At 47.8% G+C, this 25,938-nt stretch overlaps 1 protein-coding gene across 1 annotated transcript in view; it reads left to right on the forward strand.

Moving 5' to 3' along the window:
• The window catches only part of HAUS1 (HAUS augmin like complex subunit 1), a 284,053-nt gene that overhangs the window by 203,617 nt on the left and 54,498 nt on the right, over positions 1-25,938 (forward strand). Inside the window, exon 8 of the mRNA XM_085640696.1 lies at positions 217-264. Within this exon, the coding sequence (XP_085496822.1) occupies positions 217-264 (48 nt within the window). The remainder of the gene's footprint in view (positions 1-216; positions 265-25,938) is intronic.

Here is a 25,938-nt window from a genome sequence, read left to right on the forward strand (position 1 = left end):
ATATTTTAGCAAACTCCTTCATACAGAAAGTAACTCTGATTTGGGTTACATATACTTGCTATAAACCCAGTTGGCAGCGAAGGGTAAAGTAAAGAATAGACTGATTGTTTGACTTCATTTTGATTTTCAGTATTTCAATGCTTACATGTAAGTGATAGTTCATAATAAAACCTTTTGTGGCAAGCATGCATTGTAACATATTTCTCTTTTTTTAAGAATCTCTTCATTGCTCAGGCAAAGGTTGACGAAGCAAAGAGGGAGTTGGTAAGTGATCCAGTGAACTTGAGAAGAAGAAAAAATACTTTGATGCAATTTTCTATTTTATCCCTCTGCATTTAGCAAACGGCTTTGTGCCTGAACAGTTATTGGGGCTATCTGGTTGCGCAAAATCCGGGACAAAGTCACAAGTTCAGGCCAACCGCAATGGAGCGTGGGCTGGCTACAGGGACCCAGTTAGGCCTGCTGAACAGAGTACTTTAAATTCTGGCTGTGGAGCATTGTGTGGATCCGCGTCGAAGATATGTTGTCGAGCCGAAGCGATGCGCTGGTTCCCGAGATGTGGGGAGGTGTGCGGTGCGCAGTCCTTTTGCATCGACGTCAAGGATCCCATCAACAAGGCTTGTGATGCGAAATCTGGTGTTGGGGATGCAATGCACAATCTGTTCCGATGAACGGTGAAGCTGCGATGCAGAGTTTTGTCAGCGGCGGCGAGACTGCAGTCTACAAGAGAGGCGAGAAGCCGCACCGGGGACAGCGTTGCAAAGTGGCGGTTCCGAAGGCAGTGCGTGGGTCTCCAGGTCCGGGAAGCGACGGCGATGCAAGTCTTTTGCAATGGATTAAGTCCACATAGAGACGGCGATGCATCGGTTCTGTTAGGGTTCCGCTCACCCAGGGAGATATATTGGTTCTGCTATGGGATGCGTCACTCAACAGAGAAGTTGCGATGGTTCATTGGTTAGCACCGTAGGCCCACTTCTTTAGGTGGGGTGGCAACACTTGGTAGAGTAGACTCACAGATGGCAGAGTCCAGGTGCAGATGCAAGTAGGTTGGAAGCCTGTTACGTCCCTGAGGCTTTAGATCAGGAGGCCAGCCAACTAGCCCTTTGAGTCACTCTGGGTTCCAGTCCTCCTCACCCAGGCAAGAGTGCAGCAGGTCAGCACAGCAAAGCAGGAGTCGTGCAGAGTACAGTCCAGCAGAGTGGCAGTCCTTTAGCAGCACAGCAGTTCTTTGTCCTGGCAGAAAACCACAGGTCCAAAGGGGTACTGAAGTGGTGGTGTCTAAGGTCCAGTACGTATACCCAGTGGTGCCTTTGAAGTACACGGATGTCCTCCTTTCCTGCCCGGCTCCAAATTCACTACAGGGGGTATGCAGCCCTTTGCATGTGGAAAGGACACAGCCTATTCAGGCGTAAGTGAATCTATGCCCAGCTCCTCCCACCCGTCCTGCCAGAGATTGCCCATTGAGACACACCTAAGCTCCCACTGTGTGTGGCTGTCCAGGAGTAATACACAGTCCAGCCGGCAACATTAACCAGTGATGTGACTAGAAACTGTCAAGAAAATGCCAGCTTTCTAAAAGTAAAAAGAACAGATGGACGGAATGCTGAACAATTCAAACATTCTTCCCCAGTCACAGATCGAAGTTGAATCCATCATTTTTTTTTTATTGCTACGCCATTCCAGTTTGGACCCAGCAATATGCAAATCAATCTTGATCCTGCTCCCCATTGGAAAAGTCCAGTCCGAACTGCCAGGCCAGGTCCTCCCTGGACCAGAAATAAGCATCCTGGCACCGGTTTCGGGTATACTGCTCTAAGATGTAGTATTTACGTCACAATTAGAAAACCATGGATAGCAAAAATATCGCTGGAATAGTTAATAATCCATATACCATAAAAAGCCCTGTCATGTCATAGGACAGATTAGTCTAAACCCCCACCTCGTCCTACTGAAGCTAATGATTATATATAAAAGATATATGGGATGAGTGGCGGCCCTCTTACTTTAGCATACATATGTGGACGTTCTACATCTCCGCTGATGTGGTAATCTTGCCCCAAGACCTTCGCTCAGTGTGTTGTTAGAATTCTCATCCTTAGTTTTACGACAAAACGTGCTCACAAACAGCAGATGAATTCTCATGTTATGTCTAGGTGCTAGTGTCCGACCAGAGCGAATAACAAAGGACATTGTTGTTTGACCTTGTCTATAGTGGTCAGACTAAATCCCAGGAAAAGAACAGAACACGAAAACATATGCTGGTTCTGTGTGAAAATACAATGTGGCACAAAAGCAAGCATGCTTATGTGGTAACGTGTGCAACAGAAATACGGCCTACAATGTGTACAACTAGGCTAACCTAGGGAAAACAACAACGGGCCATGTAGGAAATACACGACAAGTCCTCTGGGATTTTCCCTTAGCCACCTCTGCTTTTTAGTTTCCTTTCTCTATTTCAGAGCACGATGTTTAAGTAACATACATTTAGACCAGTAATTATGGCAATTTGTATTTTTAAGATGAGTTGAAACATTAAGCAGGTTTAATTTCTTGCAGACAATTAATGTAAGGTTTTTAAATTATTGTGCAAGGCTAGAATTAATTTAACTCTTGGTTAACGAGTAATGATGCCATTCTTTTATCTTGCACGTTGTTTTACCCTGCTTTTTAATTATTCCTTATTATAGTTTATTTACCTCTTGTTAAAGTGTTCATCAATACAGTGTCATGTACGTTTCCCTTTCCTTTATTCCTGCGCTGCTCCAGCCTCATGCTTCCATGGTGTTCCTTCCATCATGATTACACTTTGTAGGTTCTTTAACCTAACAAATGTTGCCTCTTGTTTTTGTCTACCTGTCATCAGCCAGAGGCAGCAATAAAGGTCCTTCTTAAGTTCCATGTCCTGGGACTTTTCGTTTCAACAATTTGATGATGATCCTCGCAGACCGCAGGCTTTCAGCCTTCTGGTGCTCCTGCCTGTTGCAGCTATCTGTGTCATGTTTAGGCCTCGGCTAGACTGCGCAAGCTCTGTCTCGAGATATGTTGTGTTCAATCTGTGCGCTTCAGCCCGCCCATCGGCTTCCCATTTGCTCGCTCAATCTTTTCTCTCAAATCCTTTGTCCATGACATGATTGGCTCCTACCTCTTCCCTCCCCCAGAGCATTGACCAAGTACTTGTGTCTTTTCTTTGTATTGGCATACTAGATACGAGTGCTGGTGTTTTCACTTGCTCCATCCTCTGTCTCCTGTTTTTTTTGTTGTTGTTTTTTTTTTTTTTTTTTTAAATTAAGTTTCATATAGCGCGAACAGCACCCAAAGCTATTATTGGAGCACTTTCAGTTACTTTACACAAGGACACATTCATTTTTGCAGGCACAGGGAGAATAAATAATTTGCCCAGAATCGCAGGATGTTGAGCCGACACGAAGACTCTGAACCAGTTTTCCAGGTCCCTAGTCGGCAGTTCCTGGTAGGATCTGAGTGTGTGCTGACTGAAAGCATCTTATTACAGTGAATCCATCCCCTGTGGTTGCTGTTCTGCTGTTTGTGTAGTGAAAATCTTGTTACCTTCTAACTTGCTATCATTTACCCTGTGATAGAAGTTTAATCGCTCTAATAAAGTGAAGTGCATCCATTCTCCTTAAATTATGGCAGCTGTGCCTGTCAAAGTAGCAGCTCATGAAAGTATTATTAAATGGTTATTTTCTTTTCTTTTAAAGGGTCCTTTAACTCTTAGTTGGTAGATATTCAGGTTAAAAGAAAGAGGAGATATACTTGCCAAGTGAGCAACTGCATAAGACTGGATGGACCAATGTGCTCCCTTAGTTGCTCACAGCACTCTAAAGTGCTACCAGGTTCAGTAAGTCAATAGCTGGTAACTGCAATTGAGCTTGTGCTATGGATTCCAGCCACCTGCATGTTTGCCGTCTTTGAGGATTGGCATTTGCGGTTTATGCTTGATATTTACCACCCTCTCTGTCCTAATATTGGTCCAATGGCCAGTAGCAAACTCTGTCATAACGAGTTGGGTGGATGTGTGTGTGTGTGTTTGTGTGTTCCTTTTTAAAAATGTTTTTTTTTTTTTTTACTTTTGCTTTTCACATGAACTGTTAAGTGTTCTCATGTGACTGCAGCATTTTGCAATTATTTAATACAATGGTGTTTGCTGCTCTCAGTAAGATCACTCCCGAGGGTGGACAGAAAGGATAAGGATTTGGATTGATACGTTTACAGTTCTGCCACTGAAACTCAGAAAGCGAGAATAAGCTGCGGCTTACCTGCTCAAATTGTATGCTCTTGGGCTACATTGACATTAACAAAGCGCATCGCCGAGACCTACTGGCTTTGCCAATGCTTGTTTTTTTTCAAAGATTCGACCCCCAACCCCCCGTTCTACTGCACCATCTTCAGGCCTTCTGCCCCTGTCGTCCTTATCAACTGCTAATTTACCTTGAAATGAAGAACCAGTACAGCCCTGCTTAGAGGTGGGCAATCCAGCAGGTTTACAGATCGAGCCAAGCCAAGGGTCTGGTCCTAGGTCGGATCTTAGAGCCCGTGCATGAGCCAAGCCTAAAGAACAATTTACTTACCTAAGGTAACGATATATCTGTAAGAGACATAGATTAGTAATAGATTCCTTACCTTGTGAATTACCAGGTGTCAGACTGGAGCTGGAGAATTTTACGTCAGCAGTATCCCTGCGTGTCGAAGGGCGGCGGCGGCGCCAGGATGACGTTGCAGCAGCTCCTTAGACGCCGCCCTCGCGCGCAGACGTCAGTTCTTTTACACGACATTTCATGCCAGAAGCGCAGAGCCATGCAAGACACTGACCACTGGTGCACAAATCTAGGGCCCCGGAAGGAAGTCCTTAACCCTAGAAGTCAGTTTGCAGAACGGGGCGGATTGGTGGGGTGGTAAGGAATCTATGTCTCTTATAGTTATATTGTTGCCGAAGGTAAGTAACTTATTCATCTGAAAGAGACAATTAGTTATAGATTCCTTACCTTGTGAATAGATGCCCCAGCAATACCAACCCTGGAGGTGGGTCTGCGAACCAAGTTCACACCAGAAAATCCTGGAGAACAGAACGGCCAAAGAAGCGACCGCTATAGGGGAGATTGGCCCTGGCACAACGCTATGGCCGTCACCTGTCCAGCCGGATGAAAGAACATTTGTCTAGTTTTCTTCCCCGCTGCTGTCGCCGTCCTGTGGATTACAAGCTGTCCCTGGTCTTTTCTATCCTGACTTTCGTTTTCACTAATTTACTGTATTGTTTATTTATCCATCATGTAACTACTGTGAAACTTTTGTAACTTGTAACTCGCTGTGTCCTTATGTAAAGCGCTCCGATACCTCCGGGTCTAGCCAGCGCTATATAAAACTCAAGTAAATAAATAAATAAAAAGCAGTCTCTCCGGACTTGGCTGTACAGGCAGTAGTGTTTTGTGAACATGTTCAGAGATGCCCACGTAGGAGCCTGGCAGATGTCATTGAGGGAGACTCACCATCCCAAAGCAGTGGTAGCTGCCGTCCCTCTGGTGGAATGGGTGCGCAGTCCCACTGGAGGCTCCTTCTTTGCCAAAGAACAGCAAGGTTTTATGCACAAAAAAACCCATCTGGAGATGGAACATTTGTTTGCGGCCCGACCTTTTTTGGCAAAGAGCTGGTCATCCACCCGGAATTGCTTGGTGCAATCCAAATAAAACGAAAGCGCACGTTTTGGATCCAGACGGTGGAGCCTCTCTTCCTCCTTAGAAGGCTGCAGAGGCGTAAAAAAGGTGGGCAAAGTGATGGTTTGACCAATGTGGAAGGAAGTAACCACTTTGGGAAGAAAGGAAGGTCTGGTTCTTAGGACGACCTTGTCCGAATGACCAGCCAGAAAAGGAGGCTTGGAAGAAAGAGCTTGAAGCTCACTCACCCTGTGAGCAGAGGTGATGGCAACCAGAAAGGTAGTCTTTAAAGTAAGAAGTCTGAGAGGACAGTTATGAAGCGGCTCAAAGGAAGCACACATAAGATAAGTAGGAACCAAGTTCAAGTCCCACTGAGGCATTACGCAGGGAACAGGTGGAAAAAGATGAGTAATGCCCTTAAGGAAGCTATTTATAACAGGGGACTTGAAAAGAGAAGGCTGATCAGGAAGCCTAAGAAAGGCTGAAATAGCTGAGATGTAGCCCTTTAGAGTGCCCGAAGCCCTGCTGGGCCAAGAACAGGAGGAACACGAGAGCCTCAGAAAGGGGATCCACAGCCTTTGCTGTGCACCATGCCACAAATTTGTTCCATCTGCAGGCGTTTACCGTCTTAGTGGAGGGATGCCTAACTGCCAAGATAACATTACAATCTTTGGGAGGAAGGTCGAAGGCTGTCAACTGTTGCCGCTCAATCTCCACGCACAGAGGTGGAGACTGGACAGATTCAGGTGGAGGACCGTCCCCCGCTGCTGCGACATAAGATCCTCCTAAAGAGGCAGACGGATCAGAGGATCGATGGCCATGTGTAACAGCTCAGGATACCACACTCTTCGTGCCCAATCCGGAGTCACAAGAATGACTTGGGCCCGGTCGCGCTTAATCTTCAGCACTTGGGGCAGAAATGGTATAGACGGAAAGGCGTATAGAAGCCCGCACCTCCACTTGCGACGAAAAGGACCTCCTTGGAAATTCCAATGCACAGAATTGCTGACATTGCGCGTTCTCTGTGGTGGCGAATAGATATAATCAAAGCTCTCCCCACTGCTGAAAGAGACCACCTCCAAGTGAGGACGCCATTCATGATCCATCATGCACCTGTGGCTGAGTTTGTCCGCCCTGGCGTTCAAAGAACTCGCCAGGTGTTGAACCACCAGGGATATGCCCTGACGTTCCAGTCATGTCCTGAGACAGAGAGCCTCTTGACATAGGGTCCACGACGCCACCCCGCCTTGTTTGTTGCAGTATCACATGTCCGTGAACACCTGCACCACTCTTCCCCAGAAAGAGGGAAGGAATGCCTTCAGTGCAAGATGGATCACCCAGAGCTCTAGATGGTTGATGTGGAGCCCAGACTCCGCCGGAGACCAGAGGCCTCTGATCTCCGCCTCTCCCATGTGGCTGCCCCACCCCAGAAGTGATGCATCCATCACCACTGTGTACTCTGGGGAAGCAAGAGGAATCTGCCGTTGACCCAGTCCTGGTTCGTTAGCCACCACTGCAATCGTGCAGTGCCCTCCGAGATCTGAACGCAATCAGACAGATTTGCCTGATGCCCACTGGAACTACAGGTCACACTGCAGAGCCCGCATATGCCACCTGGCACGATGCAGCATCAGGGTCATCCTGACCGAAACATGGGATAGAGGCTGAAAGATCGGTATCATAGCCCAAATATCCTGGACTCGCTGCTCGGGAGGATAAACCTGAAACTGCGTCGATGAAGAGGAGCTTCTGAGAGGGAGTCAGGTGCGACTTTGGCACGTTCATAGTGAACCCCAGCGAATGCAGGAGGTCTGCCGTAGTCTGGAGGTGGAAGATGACTGCCTGGGGTGAGTCCGCCTTCAACAGCCAGTCGTTGAGATTGGGGAAGACTAGAAACCTTGATCTGCGCAGATGAGCTGCGACCACCTTCATCACCTTTGTGAACACCCGAGGGGCGCTGGTAAGGCCAAACGGGAGCACGGTAACCTGAAAGTGCTCATGGCTCACAGTGAACTGCAGGTAACGCCGGTGGGCCGTCGGGACGCGATGTGAAAGTAAGCGTCCTGCAAGTCCAATGCTACCATCCAGTCTCCAGGGTCGTGGGCAGACCGAACATGAGCTAGCGTCAACATTTTGAACTTCCTCCGGAGGAAGCTGTTGATGTTCCTGAGATCCAAGATATGATGCAGGCCTTTGCCCTTCTTGGGCACCAGAAAGTAGTGGGAATAGCAACCACGACCTACTTCTGGGGCAGGAACTCGCTTGATGGCTCCCTTGGCCAAGAGAGCCAGGACTTCCTGTTGGAGAAGGGCCAGATGATCCTACGACATTCGATGATACTGCGGTTGCATGGCTGGGGGGGTAGTCTCGAAGGGGAAGCCGACATGATGGTGCGCCAGTGGGGGAGGTGATGGCGAATCCTGTCACCCACTGGCGATTGGGGGCCCTGAAAGGTCTGACTAGGAGGGTTTGGAGGCTGCTGCAGAGGGGGCGTTGGTGTACTGGCCCGCTCGCTGGCTCCCAGACCCACGGCGGTGGGTCCCACGTTCCCTGCCGCGCAGGGGCTGAACAGCTTGCGCCGGACTCTGGCTCTGTAGCCACGAAAGGGGCGAAAAGCAGACTGTGCAGGACGGGTGGAGAGGCCCAAGGAGTTGGCTGTAGCCCAAGAGTCTTGGAAGCGCTCTAGAGCACTCTGCTTTGGCGCCGAACAGGCGACAGCCATCAAAGGGAATGTCCATAAGAGTAGCTTGGACATCCCCAGAAAAAAACAGTCAACCTCAGCCAGGCATATCGTCGAAGAGCTACTGACGTTGAAATTGTTCTGCCTAGCGAGTCGGCTGTGTCCAGTCCACATCATATGGTAAACTTGGCTGCATCTCTCCCCTCGGTGACTGCACGGAAGAGCACGGCCTGGGTCTTCTCCGGGCACTGTGGCAGCACCTCCGCTACCGTATCCCACACAGTGGGTGTAATGGCCCAACAGACATGCAGTGTTTACAGACTGCAGCTCCAAGCTGGAGGAAGAAAACATTTTCTTCCCAAGATGGTCCAGCTTTTGGGATTCTCTATCAGGTGGTGCGGTAGGGAATGCACGTTTGGGCGTTGAGGCTTGGACCACCAAGCTCTCTGGGGTGGGGTTTTGGGAGAGGAAAGTGGGGTCGCCCAGAGCTGGTCTGTGGCGTCGGGCAATCATCCTATCCACAGGAGCCCCTGTGTTGGGCCTGGACTAGGTACTCAAAAGCATGTCAGTTAGGGCTTCATTAAATGGCAACAGGGGCTCTGAAGAGCTCGCTGCCGGTTTAAGCACCTCTGTCAGAAAGTTAGTCCTGACTGCCATTGTAGGCAGCTCGAGGTTGAGAGCCTCTGCCACCCTACCCAAAACCACTGCGTAAGAAGCTCCTTCCTCCGTAGCCATGGTAGGAGGAGACAACAGGCCAAGGTCTGGGGAGGTATCCAGACCACTGGCTTCCCCCAACTCCTCTCTCCAGTCCGGATCATACTCCAACTGGTCAGTTAAAGGGTCTCCAGACCCCTCCCAGTCCTCCCCACCCTCCTCTGGTTGCCAATCTGGCCTGAAAGAACCAGGGTAGAACAGGGGTACAAAAGTACCTGTTGGCGACGGATCCGGTGTCTGTTGACGTCGGTCCGTCTCTGTGCCCACATCGGGGTGGAGGCCGGGGTCGATGCCAGCTGGGGACACAACCGGCTTCGGTTGCGGATGTGGTGCCGGTGGAATCGGCGCCGGGGAGGTGCTATGAGGTCGACGGCTCCAATTGGGAGCCAGGCCTGGATCCAAGGGGACCCTGTGGCACCAGGGCTAGATCCACCGGCGTTGAAGGCCCAAGGCCACCAGCCGAGTCCACGGGGACCAAAGGTGTGTCCACGGGGACCAAAGGTGTGAGTCGAGCTGCCCAAAGATTGCATGCATCACTTCCTTAAAGCTTTGAAGCTGGGCAGGGGTCGCTCCGGGTCCCGGAAAAAGAGGGAAACTCTGAGTCGACCCTTCGGCCTCCGCACACGGAGCCGTGGGAGGGGCATACAGACAGACTGGGACAGACTGGGAGAAGTCTAAGAACGAGGATGCTTCTTCGACTTCTTCGTGTGCTTCGACTTACCTGAGTAGTGCGAAGGCTTTGAGGACAAATGGTGGTAGTGGCTCTGCGACCGGTCCTTCGACCTCCCGCGCGACCAGGACCTTGATCGGAGTGGAGCGGACTGCGGGCCTCGACGCTTTCGGGACTGCTCCCGCAAAGATTTCGGATTCATTGTCCGGCAGTTGGAACACGACTTGGGTTCGTGGTCGCGTTCGAGGCACATGCGGTGCGGATCAGTCACCGACATCAGATTTCGGCAGGAACCGCAAGCCTTGAAACTGGGCATTACTAATGTGCACCAGGAACAGAAGACTCAAAAACGGTGCTGACAAAAGTCGCAAAAAAGTCAGTCAAAAAGTGACCGGCGGTACTGCTCTCTCCAGATCTGCGCTGGCTGGCGCGGAAAAGAAAGAACTGACGTCGGCGCGTGAGGGTGACGAACACGGAGCCGACTGACGCCACCTTTCGATGCGCAGGGGTACTGCTGACGACAAATTCTCCGGATCCAGTCTGACGCCTGGGGGTAATTCACAAGGTAAGAAATCTAGAACTAATTGTCTCTTTCAGATAATGTCTGCTATGTATACCACACAACAAACATAACGTAAAATATGATAAAGCTGCTTAAATATTTAAGAAAGTGTATGTTCGAGGCATATAAGCTGCAGATCACACACTAGGATAGTAGATCGCCATCTGGTGTTGGGCTTGGATGCTTGCACGTTGTTGTCTTGGAAGAAGTCTTTGTGGTCACGAGATAGGTGACTCCTCCCTTGGACGATAGTGCGCATGAGCATCAACTCCATCGTTAGATTGTTTCTTTTTCCGCCATTGGGTTCGGATGCAACTTTTCCGCTCCGTTTGGAAATCTCAATTCCAAGCTTCTCGAAGCGCAAAATTTCCACATCGAATCACCTTCATCTTAGTCATAGATTTCATCGGCTCGAATCCGGACGTCGACACGGGGCGCTGGGCCTATCCACGCCGTAGGGCTATCCACGCCGGTAGGCCTACGGCTCATGGAAAGGACGCCTTTCAAAAAATGCCCCCAGTGTGGAGCAAAATTTCCACACAGTGACCATCACAAGGTCTGCAACCTGTGCCTATCACCTGAACACGACTAGTCCAGCTGTCCAGCCTGTGCATCCTTTCGATCCAAAAAGACCATTTGAGATAGATGGGCTCGAAGACCCATCATGGCACAGAGACCAGCTCTGGAACCAGAGGACATCTTTGAAGGCCCCAATGTCCCAGAAGAATATTCCGAGGATCTTGAAATCATCTCCGAGGCAGAGGACTCAGACAACCTCATCACTCCTGGGCAACGTGTGAGTACTACTGCCCCTGCCCCAACCCCTCCAAAACCAAAGGCAGGGGTCAAGACTTCGCCTGTTGGCCCCAGTCGAGACCGAAAACATCCTTCAGAAGCCCCGCCTCCGGGCTCTGCTCCGAAGAAACAACACAAGCTTTCCGGTAGCTCGGGACCGAGCAAACCGCATGTCATTGTCCCATCGGCACCAAAGCCAAAAGAACACTCAGCTCCGACGCCTTCGGCCCCGAAAACGCCAAGGCCCATAGATAAGCCGGCGTTGAAGGTTCCTAAGCCTAAAGATCCAGCTTCGGCTCTAAAACCATTGTCGGCACCGAAACAAACGGCTAAGGACTCTGATACACCTCCTGAAGCCAAAACCTATACGGGTCAACCAAAACCTCGCTCAGAACCGAAAAAATCGGCACCGAAAACTGTTACTGAGGAACAAGAACTTTTTCACCCAGATCCCATCGATCCAAGGCAGAAAAAGATTTATATCAACCCAAAAACTGGACATGTCACGGCTGTGCCATGTAAGAAACGTAAACTGGACACATCTGCTCCAGTTCCTGTACACAGGAAGGACTCTGCAACATCGCCTATGCCCCCTTCCTCTCCTATACTGCCTTCTAACCCACCTCCTCTGCCTACACCACCTACACCACCTCCAGATGATGATGACCTAGGAGGTGGGGGTGATCCTAATGACCCGTTCACGGATCCAGATACCTCACCACTTGATGAGTGCCAGAACTGCAGCCATATCCCTCCAAACCATCTCCCCCAGATGATCACCTGGGGTTTGGCCAATTATTAAATAGAGCGGTACTTTATCATGGCGTTAAAATGCATTTCGACGCACCAGAGGAATATTTCCTCTTAGATACTTTTGAACAATCTCAAAAGTGAGTACATATACTACCTATGATCAAAGGAGTCATTAAGCATGCCCCCGAAGTATTTAAAGACCCCGTCCGTGCCGGGGTTCTTAACCCTAGAAATCGAAAAGAAATATAGGCCTGCCCCTGAAGATCCTACTTGCATCAAAGGACAGTTGCCTTTGGATTCTTTGGCCGTTTCCAATGCTAGGAAACGCGCAAACTCCCAGACCTCCGGAGATACACCACCCCCGGACAAAGAATCTAAACTGCTAGAAGCTTCTGGCAAAAGAGTAGCAGCACAAGCCGCTAATCATTGGCATATTGCCAACACCCAAGCACTACTAGCACGATATGACAGGGCACACTACGACCAGTTAGAGAATCTCTTACAACATCTGCCTGAACAGTATAAAACCCAGGCAAATGACCTTATCCAAGAGGGCAAGCTCATTTCAAATGCGTCAATTAAATGTGCACTTGACGCCGCAGACACTGCCTCTAGAGCAATTAACACCAGTGTGCTCCTTAGACGACATGCCTGGTTACGCATTTCAGGCTTTAAGCCAGAGGCACAAACTACCATACTTAGTCAGCCATTCAACCAAGAACAGCTATTTGGTCCAGCCGTAGACACTGCCCTTGAAAAAAATGAAAAAGGACACAGAGACTGCTAAGTCCATGGGAGCATAACAGTCTCCACAAGCACGTGGCTCCTTTCGGCGCTCCTTCTACCGAGGAGCCTCCAAAAATATGGGCGCAGACACCTCATCTACATTCAAAGCCACTACACAAACATCCCCCAGTAGAGGATATTTTAGAGGCGGATACAGAGGAAACAACATGAAGGGACGAGGTCGAGGTAATAACACTCGCACCTCCCCTGCCACAAAACAATGACTTTCCTCCGCTCCCCCCAGACCATTCCACTCCAGTCGGGGGCAGACTAACACAGTTCCTACCTGTCTGGAACTCCATCACAACAGACAAGTGGGTAAGACAAAATATCCAGTATGGCTACTGCCTGGAACTTACAACTACCACCCCACCCCCCCACATGTACCACCCAAACAGTGTCCAATGTCCCCAGACCATCTTACGCTCCTCAAACAAGAGGTTCTGTCACTGCTCCAAAAGCACGCAATAGAGCCAGTTCCCTTAGAGCATCAAGGGACAGGGGTATACTCACTCGACTTCCTAATCCCCAAAAAGGACGCGACTCTAAGACCAATACTCGACCTCAGACCCTTAAATCTGTATATACACTCAGATCATTTCCATATGCTCCCACTGCTGCAACAAGGCGATTTCCTTGCCACACTAGATCTCAAGGACGCCTACTTCCACATTCCCATACATCCTGCTCACAGGAAGTATCTAAGGTTTGTGGTGGGCGGACAACACTACCAGTTCAGTCCTTCCATTTGGGTTAACAACCGCGCCCAGATTATTCACAAAATGTCTTGCAGTAGTAGCAGCACATCTCAGAAGACAACAAATTCATGTTGTCCCTTATCTAGACGACTGGCTAATAAAACCAATGTGTTCTCTTCCAGGGGATCCTCATCAATAGTCATAAGCACTGAATATTCCCGCCCATATGCGGGGACCCCGGAAATAATAAAAATTATATATGAAAAACACATATATACAGCTCTGTATATGTATAAACATATATTATTTTTTCCAAACCAATGCAGCCCCCATAGTAGGCTAGACAATGTAGATATAAATATCCAAATGAACACCATAGGTATACAAATACACCTAAATCTTTTTTTTTTTTTTTTTAATGAGGTAAAACTCATGAGAAAGAAAAGAAAACACTGTGCCAAACACAGATCAAAAAACATTGTTAGCCTGCAGGCTGCATTGCAATACAATACCATAGAGACTGAAAAGCCTTGTACAGGTAAAAACTGGCACTGTGCCTTTAAGGCAGCCCTGATTCCAATATCCCATCATGCCTCAGGGGTGACAGTTGGGTCAGTTGTTCTTTCTAGCTCCTTCTGTCAGGACCCTGGAATTCAGCTCTCTTCATTTTTGACTTTCTAGTCAAAAATTTGCCAGTTGTTAGTGATTTTTTTGCTTCATCTTAATTATTCTCCTGTTTGGTGAAGCATTTACTGATTTTCCTGACAGATTTGTAAACTTTTTTTCTGTCAGAAAATGCCTTCCTTGTTCATGCCCTGTCCATCCTGTGCAAAAAGGCTTTTTCGGATGTTCATGATGTGTGTATCATTTGTCTACCTGACACACATTCTCCTGCTTCCTGTCGTCATTGTAAGAACCTTTCAAAGAGGACTTTGAAGGAAAGGGAGAGGATTAGGCTTTATGGCCTTTCTGAGATGCGGTCGACGTCGAAGCAGTTGATCCCTATGTGTTCTCCATCGGCGTCGTTCTCGGCGTCGAAGACTCCAGCGGCGGAATCGTCATTGAGAGGTGAGGAGACCAGGGAGAGTCACACTTCCAAGAGAAAATCAACGTCGATGCAAGATCCGGCAGTGAAACGCAGACGTTCGTCGTCGAAGACATCGCCGTCGAAGAAGCATCAATCGGCGTCGAAGGAGAAGCATCACCGTTCGGCGTCGAAGGCAACATCTAGGTGAAAGTCAACGTCATGGGAAAGGTACAGACGGTCGCCGTCGAAACCAACAGCGACGTCGAGGCGAAGATCGTCGTCAAAAGAACACAGGCGATCGCCGTTGGAGGCAGCATTGACGTCGAGACTTAGATCGCCGTCGAGAGAAAGGCGCAGTCGATCGTCGTCAAAGACGTTAATGACGTCGAGGCGGAGATCGTCATCGGAGCATGGATCGACGTCGAGGCGGACGCCTCCGTTGGGATCGACGTCGAGGCAGGCGCCTCCCTCGTCAAAGGTTTCCATGACGTCGGCGAGGATACAGACGTCGAGGCGAAGTTCCCAGTCTGGTTCTAGGCCTCCGTCCAGGATAAGCCCTCCGTCGACGACAAGGTTCTCGACGTCGAGGCATGACTCATCGCCGATTGTCCACTCGCCGTCGAAGTCCAGATCTCCGGCGATAGGCTTATCGCCGTCGAGACAGTCCTCCGCTGTGGGGCTTCAGGAGACGTCAGAACTTAAATCGACGTCCAGGTCAGCGTCGAGACGGAAGTCTCCGCATAGAGAGAGATATACACCGGATGTGACATCGGAGCATGGTTCAGCCTCTAGGTCTCCGCCTATTTCCATTTCACCATCGGCCTCAGCAGGATCAGGATCTCCTCCTGTCTCCTTCAAGATCCAGATCCCCAGAAGTGATGAATTCTTCTCCAGCTCCTCTTTCCCCAGTAGAGCATACTCGTCCAACAAGTCCTCAATTGAGAGCGTCACCGACACTCCAAAGGCAGGAAGAGGGACATCTTCCGGGACAAAGCCCCACCAGAGTGCTACCTCAGTCCATACCACCTCGTATGCCTGCCATGGCACATGCAGTAAGCATTTCCTTGGCCAGATTGAGGAACCTTGCCCAACCTAGGAGACCAGCAAGTTCCCATTCTCGGGAAAGAGAGTATGAACGGCGTTCACGTTCGCCCAGGAGAAGATCGAGATCCACCTCTCGCAGAAGAGTCTGTGCGATCTGAGAGACGAAGGCGTAGGTCTCCTACATCCTCTTCAACAAGTCGTTCTTCCAAGAGTAGTTACTCTCCCACACTGACAGATACGCCTCCATCTCGAGTTTCTCCAGTGGATGACATCAGCACATTTCAAGACGTTTTGTGCAGGGGAGCGGCAAAGTTGAACATTTCAGTGCCTGTTAAGGAAACCACTTCCTCAGTCATCTTTGAGACCCTTCATGAAAGAACGGCGACTCGTCCACTGTTGCCTATGGTCCCTGGGTTTCTTAAACCAGTGATGGACGTCTTCCTCACGCCGACTACCATCAAGTCTGCTCCAGCGCGAATCCTTAAGAAATATCGTCCCGCTCCGGAGGATCCTCTGTTTCTCAAGGCGGATCCTCCACCTGACTCTGTGATCACGCCGGCCGCTAGGAAAACCCACTCAGTGGCATTGCCGTCCACAGTCCCTCCGGACAAGGAGAGCAAGACGCAAGACTCTTGGGGTAGAAGAGTATGCGGATCGGCCGCTTCCAGTTTAAAGGTTGCCAGTGCCTCAGCGCTCTTGGGGCGCTACGATAGAGCGCTTTGGGATTCTCTCCAAAGATTCGTAGAAAGACTTCCTCAGGAGGATAGAAAGGATTTTGAGGCAATCCTACATGAGGGCAGTTTGGTTTCTAATCAGGTGATAAGTGCGGCAGCAGACGGAGCTACTCTAGCAGCTCACTCCTACGCCCATGGTATTTCAGCCAGAAGATCCTCTTGGCTGAGGTTAACGGCTCTTAAACCTGAGGCTCAAGCTAGGATTCTCAACCTACCTTTTTCTGGAACTTCGCTTTTTGGCTCACACACCGACGACGAGATGGCTCGTATGAAATCAGAGCTCGAGACCATGAAAGCTGTGGGTCTGGAGAAAAGGAAGGAGTTCCATCGTCGTAGGGGATCTGACAGGCGTACCTTCCAGCAGAGGGTTCAAACCCCTCACTGGCAGAAGAACCAAGACCAGTAAGGGCAGAAAAAGCAACAATTCCAGTCTCGTAGATCATCTAGAGGACGAGGGAATAACCGCCAATCCAACAGCGGTAACAAAGCTCAAGGCAAACAATGAGCAATCGCTTCCTCCAATACCGTCCACCGCTCCAGTGGGGGGGAAGTATTTCGCGACATCTTCGAGAGTGGAAAAACATCACCAGAGACAAGTGGGTTCTAACTATACTGCGACATGGATACTCTCTTCGTTTCCGGAGTCGTCCTCCCTCGATCCACCCAGTGCATTCGAATCATCAGCTCAAGATGCTACGAGAAGAGGTGGCGACCCTTCTTCGCAAATCGGCCATAGAAAGGGTTCCGAGAGCACAGAGAGGGAGAGGAGTCTACTCCAGATACTTTCTAATACAGAAAGAAGTACAAAAACAGAGTTCAGACCCATCTTGGATTAACGAACACTCCACAAACATATCAAAAAGGAGAAGTTTTGCATGTTAGCACTCCACCAAATATATCCACATCTCCGTCGAGGCGATTGGATGTGTTCGCTGGACCTACAAGACGCGTATTTTCATATACCCATCTGCCAGCGTCATCGGAAATTCCTGAGATTTGTGGTTGGAACCTCCCACTACCAGTTCAAGGTTCTACCATTTGGCCTGAAATCAGCACCTCGAGTGTTCACAAAGTTCATGGCGGTGGTAGCTGCTGCCCTGAGGCGCGCAGGAGTCTTTGTCTATCCCTATCTAGACAATTGGTTACTAAAAGGTCCATCGCCCCAGAGTGTAAGCTCACAGCTGACACGCTGCCTGAATCTGTGTCACCGATTGGGGCTCCGGGTGAATTAAAAGAAATCCACCTTCACACCAACGCAAAGGATACACTACCTGGGAGCAATTATAGATTCCGAACTAGGAAAAGTGTTTCCTTCGGAGGAGAGACCGTTATCCCTCGTTCAAAAAGGCAAGTGTGTTATGGTCAACAATCTGTCTACAGCGCGACAGATATCATACCTGCTAGGGGCCATGGCATCTTGCATATTCCTAGTGCCCAACGCCAGGTTGCGAATGCGTCCTCTCCAACAGGATCTAGAGGACAAATGGGACTAAAAGACTTCTCTTTGGGAGGACAAAGTGTGTCTTTTGACAACGGCCAGACAGTCGATCAAGTGGTGGATGAGGCCGATCAATCTACAGGTGGGAATTCCTTTCCATCAGGATCCTCCATCGCAAACATTGATCACCGACGCATCGCTCCAAGGTTGGGGCGCGCATCTGGGGACTCTACAGACCCAGGGGCTTTGGTCCAGCAGCGAGCAGCTATACCACATCAACATGCTAGAGCTCAGGGCAGTCCATCTCGCCCTCAAGGCTTTCCTGCCCTCAATCCGGTCGAGTTCCATTTTAGTACAAACGGACAACACCACCACGATGTACTACCTAAACAAGCAGGGAGGTACTCGTTCCAGGACTCTCTCGCTGGAAGCTCAATCCCTGTGGCACTGGATCCTGGCAAGGAACATTTCCATAACGGCGGTACACCTGCCAGGCGAGCTCAACGTTCAAGCAGACTCACTCAGTCGGCACTTTCAAGATCCAGAGGACTGGGTCCTCAACGACGAGGTGCTAGAGGACATTTTCGAGGAGTGGGGCCGTCCGCAAATAGACCTCTTCGCGGACGAAAGCAACACAAAATGCCGAGACTTCGCCTCAAGGTACTATCGACCAGGGTCAATGGGGTTTGCCCTTTTGATCGACTGGTCAATGACATTTGTGTACGATTTTCTGCCTCTTCCGCTAATCCCGAAAGTGGTGACCAAGCCGCAAACCTCTGCCACCAAGATGATCTTGATAGCACCGGATTGGCCGAGGCAGTGGTGGTACCCAGATCTCCTTCACCTATCGATCCGGCCGCGCAAGCGTCTGCCATGCAGGCCGGACTTGCTAACGAAGATGCAGGGGAGGATTTACCATCCCAACCTTCCCTCACTGAGCTTAACAGCATGGCTCCTGAGGTCCTCCAGTATGGCCATTTAAACCTCCCTCAGAAATGTATGACCATAATGAAGGAAGCTAGGAGGCCTTCTACAAGACACTCATATTTCTGTAAGTGGAAGAGATTTTACATATGGTGTATTCAAAATCATTATAACCCTACGAAATGTCAAGAGGAAGTGATTTTACCTTATCTACTTCACTTAGCCAGGGTGGGATTGACATTTTCCTCCATCAAAGTGCACCTGGCGGCCATTACGGCCTATTGGCGCTCTCCCTCTCAGCTTTCATTCTTTAAACTGCAAGTGGTAAAAGATTTTTTGCAGGGGCTCAAAAAGGTTTACCCCCAATAAGGCCTCCCTCGCCTCCTTGGGAGTTGAACCTGGTTCTCTCAAAGCTTATGAGTCCTTCTTTCGAACCCATACATAAGGCTACATTACAGCACCTTACGTGGAAAGCAGCCTTCTTGGTAGCTATTACCTCCACACATAGGGTGAGTGAAATTCAAGCCCTTTGCTCAAAAGAACCCTACACGGTTTTTCACCTTAATAGAGTGGTTATGAGGACTCCTCCATCTTTTTACCTAAAGTGGTGTCCGATTTTCATGTAAATCAGACTATCTCGCTACCAACATTCTTTCCCAACCCTTCCTCGCCAGCTGAGAGGGCGTTGCATTCTTTGGATACTAAGCGAGTTCTCAAATTCTACCTAGATAGAACTAAGGCTATCAGAAAGTCTGACCAATTGTTTGTAATCTATGGTGCTGTCCGTACAGGTTTTGCAGCATCTCAACGTTCTATTGCCAGATGGATTGTGTCCAGCATTAAATTGGCTTACCAACTAGCTCAAAAACCGTTGTGGCCTCTACATAAGGCACATTCCACAAGAGGGAAAGCGGCTACTGCTGCGTTTCTCAATAATGTCCCACTCTCCGAGATCTGTAAAGCAGCTACTTGGAGATCTGTTCATACATTCACGAGACATTATTGTCTGGACTCGGACACCAGAGCAGACACTCAAGTAGAGCAAGCCTCCTTGAGGTATCTGTTCAACAACTGACTATCTCGGCTGTTGTCTTCAATTGTTAGTGCAGTTCTCATTTGCCTGCAGGTGGGCTTGCTATTCTATTCAGTGCTTATGACTATTGATGAGGATCCCCTGGAAGAGAAGGTTAAGTTACTTACCTGTAATCCTAGTTCTCTTCCAGGGGTATCGTCATCAAAGTCATAAGCAACCCACCCGCCTCCCCAGGCAAATGAGAGGATTATATTATAAATATGGAAGAAGTATATCTTTGTGTTTAGACCTGCGGGTCCCGCAAAGAACAACTGACCCAACTGTCACCCCTGAGGCATGATGGGATATTGGAATCAGGGCTGCCTTAAAGGCAAGGTGCCAGTTTTTACCTGTAAAAGGCTTTTCAGTCTCTATGGTATTGTATTGCAATGCAGCCTAACAATGTTTTTTGATCTGTGTTTGGCACAGTGTTTTCTTTTCTTTCTCATGAGTTTTACCTCATTTAAAAAAAAAAAAAAAGATTTAGGTGTATTTGTATACCTATGGTGTTCATTTGGATATTTATATCTACATTGTCTAGCCTACTATGGGGGCTGCATTGGTTTGGAAAAAATAATATATGTTTATACATATACAGAGCTGTGTGTGTATATATATATATATATATATATATGTATATATATATGTGTGTATATATATATTACCTACTGGCGGTCGCCAGTAGGTAGTTATAGTTAGGACCACGTTTCCATAGGAAATCTGCAACATTCTATTTTGAATAACTTTGGCGCCGGTCGACGAATCCTCGCGAATTTTTTAAAATAGGTGGGGCGCTACGCTCCGCTCCTACCCTGAAAGTCTCGCGGGGATTCGTCAAGCGGGGGCTGAGATAAAAGGGGGGACCCAAAACGCGTTTTTCCCATGCATTTTTCCATAGGACCTTTAGACAGGGCTACAGCCCGAACGGCTGAACAGAATTACTAGAAATTTGGCAGAGAGGTAGTCCTCAGGTCAAGGAAGTGCCTTTTGTAGGTTTGGTGTAAATCTGTTCAGTAGATTCTGAGAAAATAGCCTTTTAATCAATATATATATATCTGAGCCAGCTTACGGTGCGCTTACGGTACGCTTACCGTACGCGTACGGTGGCGTGCGCGAGCGCGATTCTGATTGGCTCTTAGATCTTAGTAAACATTCGAATCGGCCGAAACCAGGAAGCGGCGGCCGCCATTTTCTCTCTCGCACTGAGAGTGATTTTTACAATATAAAGCCCAAAAACATGTAAAGGGGCTGTTTAGACAGCTCCCAAACACATAGCCATGTTGAGGGAGTCCCCAAAGATTCCCCAAGGCCAAAAACCGAATTTTTATTTTTTCGGTAATTTCGCCGATTACGCTTACGGTAAAAAATTAAAAAAAAAAAAAAAATTATCCACACTCTCTCCACCCTGTGTGCAATTTGTGCCCGAAGGGCACCAATTGTGCATGGCTCTTTAGACATGAGATAAACTAAAATATTTAAAAAAAAAAATAATAAAAAAAAAAATTATCCACACTCTCTCCACCCCGTGTGCAAATGGTGCCCGAAGGGCACCATTAGTGCATGGCTTATAAAATATACGAAAAATTAAAATATTACCTTTCAAAACGAAGTGCATCATATGTCCTCCATGTGCGCACGGTGCGCGAAGCGCATCGTGCGTACATGGCCCATCTAGCGTAACGTGGGCACGCGGTGCGCGTAGCGCACCGCGTGCCCACCGTGCGTGCACGGCACTAACTGCGTAAAGTGGTCGCACGGTGCGCGAAGCGCACCGCGTGCTCACTGTGCGCGCACGGTGCGCGAAGCGCACCGTGCGCGCACGGAACGAACTGCGTTAAGTGGGCGCGCACGCCACGAATGGCATAAAGTAACTTAGCATTTAAAAAACCGTACAAATTCACTGAAAAAACCATAGGTTTCACACACGTTATAGTTAGGAATTAGCATTTAAAAAACCTTGCAAATTCACTGAAAAAACCATAGGTTTCACACATGTTATAGTTAGCGGAAATTTTACTGATAAAAAACCAATGAAATTCCCCCGTTATAGTTAGTGCAGGCAACTATAACTCACGCGACCGCAATCTTCTACTGATGACATATGTGTCTTTATGAAAAAAAAATATTTGTAATATATGTATAGCTAAAAATGTATGGAAGAAGAAATGGGCAAATAAGTGTCTAATTACAGTATTAGCATCAGCAGAGGATTGCGGTCGCGTGAGTTATAGTTGCCTGCACTAACTATAACGGGGGAATTTCATTGGTTTTTTATCAGTAAAATTTCCGCTAACTATAACATGTGTGAAACCTATGGTTTTTTCAGTGAATATATATATATATATATATATATATATGTGTGTGTTTTTCATATATAATTGTTATTATTTCCGGGGTCCCCGCACATGGGTGGGAATATTCAGTGCTTATGACTTTGATGAGGATACCCCTGGAAGAGAACTAGGATTACAGGTAAGTAACTTATCCTTCTACACACTCACCAAACCATCCAAATCTTACACAACTTGGGGTTCACAATCAACTATCCCAAGTCTCATCTCCAACCCTCTCACATACACCAGTATCTAGGAGCCACCATAAACACCTCCACAGCCCTAGCATATCCCAGCCCAGCCAGGATAGCCAGTATACAAGCTCTTATCACAAAGTTTCAAAACCAACACTCTCTTCCAGCCAGAGGGTTCATGCAACTCATAGGCGTGATGGCGTCTTGCATCTTCATTGTGCCTTATGCAAGACTTCAAATGCGTCCCTTACAAGAATGTCTAGCACGTCAGTGGAACCAGGCTCACGGACAACTCACAGATCTGGTGTTGGTGGACAGCCACACACATCGCTCTCTACAATGGTGGAATATAACAAACTTGTCCAAAGGGCGGCCGTTCCTGGAGCTCCTTCCACAGATAGTGCTGACAACAGACGCATCACTCACAGGATGGGGAGCTCATCTCCTCAGACACACCACTCAGGGCAAATAGATCACTCAACAGAAAGTGCTCCATATCAATTACCTGGAACTGCTAGCAGTATTCCTAGCACTAAAATCATTCCAACTACATGTACAGAACAAAACTGTCCTTATCCGGACGGACAAAATGACAGCCATGTATTACATACAAAAACAAGGAGGCACACATTCTATGCAGCTGTCCCAGCTCACACAGAACATTTGGAGATGGGCCATTCCTCAGAACATATTCCTACTTGCAGAACACCTTCCAGGGGTTCACAATCAAATAGCTGATCTGTTAAGTCGACAAACACAACAGATCCATGAATGGGAACTACATCCCTAAGTTCTACTGCCCCTTTTCCAAAAAACTGGTCAGGCAGATTTGCGTACGCTTTTCCACCTCTCCCACTCATTCCACTAGTAGTACGCAAGCTCAGGCAGCAGCCTCTCAAAATGATCCTAGTAGCTCCCACATGGGCACACCAGCTGTGGTTAACAACACTACTAGAACTCTCTCTAGTTCCACACCGAAACTGCATCTCTCCCCATCCTTAATAACCCAGAACCATGGAGAGATCAGACATCCAGATCCAGGTCAACTGAATCTGGAGATCTGGCTCCTGAAGTCCTAGAGTTCGGTTACCTTAACCTGCCACCAGACTGCATAAACATAAAAAAAGCCTGAAGACCTACTACCAGAGCTTGCTATGCTGCAAAATGGAAAAGATTTGCCATTTACTGCACTAACAATAATATACACCCACTGGATGCATCCATCCAGAACATCATTTGTTACTTACTACACTTGCAAAGATGTATTTTAGCATACTCGGCCATACGTCTCCACCTAGCAGCATTAGCAGCTTACTTACAAAATCGACAACACTTGTCACTCTTTAGAGTCGCTGCGATCAAAGCCTTCATGGAAGGACTTAAAAGAATTATTCCTCCCAGATTACCACCCTCTCCAGTCTGGAATCTAAACATTGTTCTTACTAGGCTCATGGGACCCCCATTTGAACCTCTGCATAAATCCGAACTACAGTTCCTCACATGGAAAGTAGCTTTCCTTATCGCTATCACATCCCTCAGAAGGGTAAGTGAAATCCAAGCTTTAACCATACAAGAACCATTCTTACAATTACACCGTAACAAAGTGGTTCTTAGGACAAATCCAAAAGTCATATCTCCTTTTCATCTTAACCAATCAGTAGAGTTTCCAGTGTTCTTTCCAAACCCAGACTCTGTAGCGGAAAGAGCTCTTCATACCTTAGATGTTAAAAGAGCCCTTCTTTACTACATTGACAGAACCAAATCATTCCGCAAAACAAAACAATTGTTTGTAGCTTTCTCTCCACCACATAAGGGCAGCCCCATTTCCAAATCTGGGATTGCTAGGTGGATAGTTAAATGTATCCAAATATGCTACCACAAAGCGAAACGCACACTAACAGTTCCCCCTAGAGCGCATTCCACACGCAAAATAGGGGCTTCCATGGCATTCTTGGGGAACATTCCCTTAGAAGACATTTGTAAGGCAGCCACATGGTCTACAATACACACCTTCACTAAACACTATTGTGTTGACGTGCAAGCAAAGCAACAAGCTTCTGTGGGCCAAGCTGTCCTTAACACTTTATTTCAAACTGCTGAAACCGATACAGGTGACAACCGCTAGGGGAGATATTGCTATACAGTCTATCCTAGTGTGTGATCTGCATCTCATATGCCTCGAACGGAATATGCTACTTACCAGTATGCATCTGTTCTTGGCATGTAGAGCTGCAGATCCACACACGCCCACCCACCTCCCCGGGTCCTGTATCTGTTCCAGCATTATCTTACTTAGATATCACACATGGACATCTCTCTCTCTTCTACAAACTCCATCATGGCGAAAAACAATCTAACGATGGAGTTGATGCCCATGCCCACTATCGTCCAAGGGAGGAGTCACCTATCTCGTGACCACAAAGACTTCTTCCAAGACAACAACAACGTGCAAGCATCCGAACTCAACACCAGATGGCGATCTACTATCCTAATGTGTGGATATGCAGCGCTACATGCCAAGAACAGATGCATACTGGTAAGTAGCATATTCCTTCCTTAACATGTAACACTTTGACATAAATAAATCACATTGTAGCAATGCACCTAGAAGTATTTATTAAAAGTGTTAGTTTTTAAACATGCACCATAAGTGAACTAAGAAGGCAAGACAAATGACATATAAACAGAGGTACGTGACCCAGATTCTTATAGAGCAACATATTATAGTCAATTAAATCCAGCACAATAGGTTTTTGTACGCTTTGTATTCTGAACTCACATATTTGAAAGTGCTTTCGTATGCGTTAATGAAGGAAAAAGAGTTTTGGTGAAATAAAATATCACACAATTTTAATCGGGAAGCCGCGAGTGATCCACAGTTTCAGGTTTCACTCTGTACAAATCAACCAGAAACTGGTTATCTTTTTGTCTTTCCTTCTGTTAAGGCTTTGTTTTTACCTCTGTGCATTTTCCTGCAATTTATATATAGTATGAACTTGAGCCAAAGAGTTGGAGTGCTTTACATGAACGTTAATTGCATTACAGAAGGTCACATTCATTGTTTATAAGCAGGAGACGATTAAGTGATTTGCCCAGAAACACAGGATGTTGAGCCGATGCTGAAACTCAAACCTGCTTGGCAATTCTGCCCGTAAGCCACATCTTTGGTAGTGGGACACAGGCTTACCAAAGCCAATAAAAGCTCAGCTTGTGATGGGCTCAAGGTATCAACAGGACCATGAGCTGAGCCAGAGCCAGGCTTGAGCTTTAGTGGTGCACACACCTGTAGCCACATCTCCTGTATTACAGAACATATGTGGCGCAGCACCCCTAGTGTTGCCACTGGATTCAAGCAAGCCTGGCTGAAGACGGCTGAAATGCCAGAAACCGGTCCTGGGAAGCTTGTTTCCGGTCCAGGGAAGGCATGGCTTGGCAGTTCGGGCTGGACTGTTCCCATGAGGCACAGGGTCAGACTGATTTGCATATGGCCATGTCTGAACTGGGGTGACAGAGTGGGCTAAAGAATGGTGATGGATCAAACCCAGATCTGTTGACTGGGTGTGAGTGTTTGATTGGTTCTGATGCTCCGTCCATCACCACCCCCTTTTGTACTGCACTGTAAGTAACTACGTCATTTCCCTTGATTCTGAGAAAACTTATTTACCAACAAATTTAGGATTGTTATGCTCCCTGTTGAACTTTTTATGCTCCTGCGCATCTATGTACAAAAGGAATTGCAGCACAACACATCTGCTCCCCTGTAATTTCTCAAGCTAATTTTACTGGGGGTATTTGAGGTGTCTGCAGTCACTTTCGTATGGAATCGTGACCATCAATTCGGCTCT

This window comes from Triturus cristatus, chromosome 2_1 (genome assembly GCF_964204655.1).
Source record: "Triturus cristatus chromosome 2_1, aTriCri1.1, whole genome shotgun sequence".
Taxonomy (NCBI): domain Eukaryota; kingdom Metazoa; phylum Chordata; class Amphibia; order Caudata; family Salamandridae; genus Triturus; species Triturus cristatus.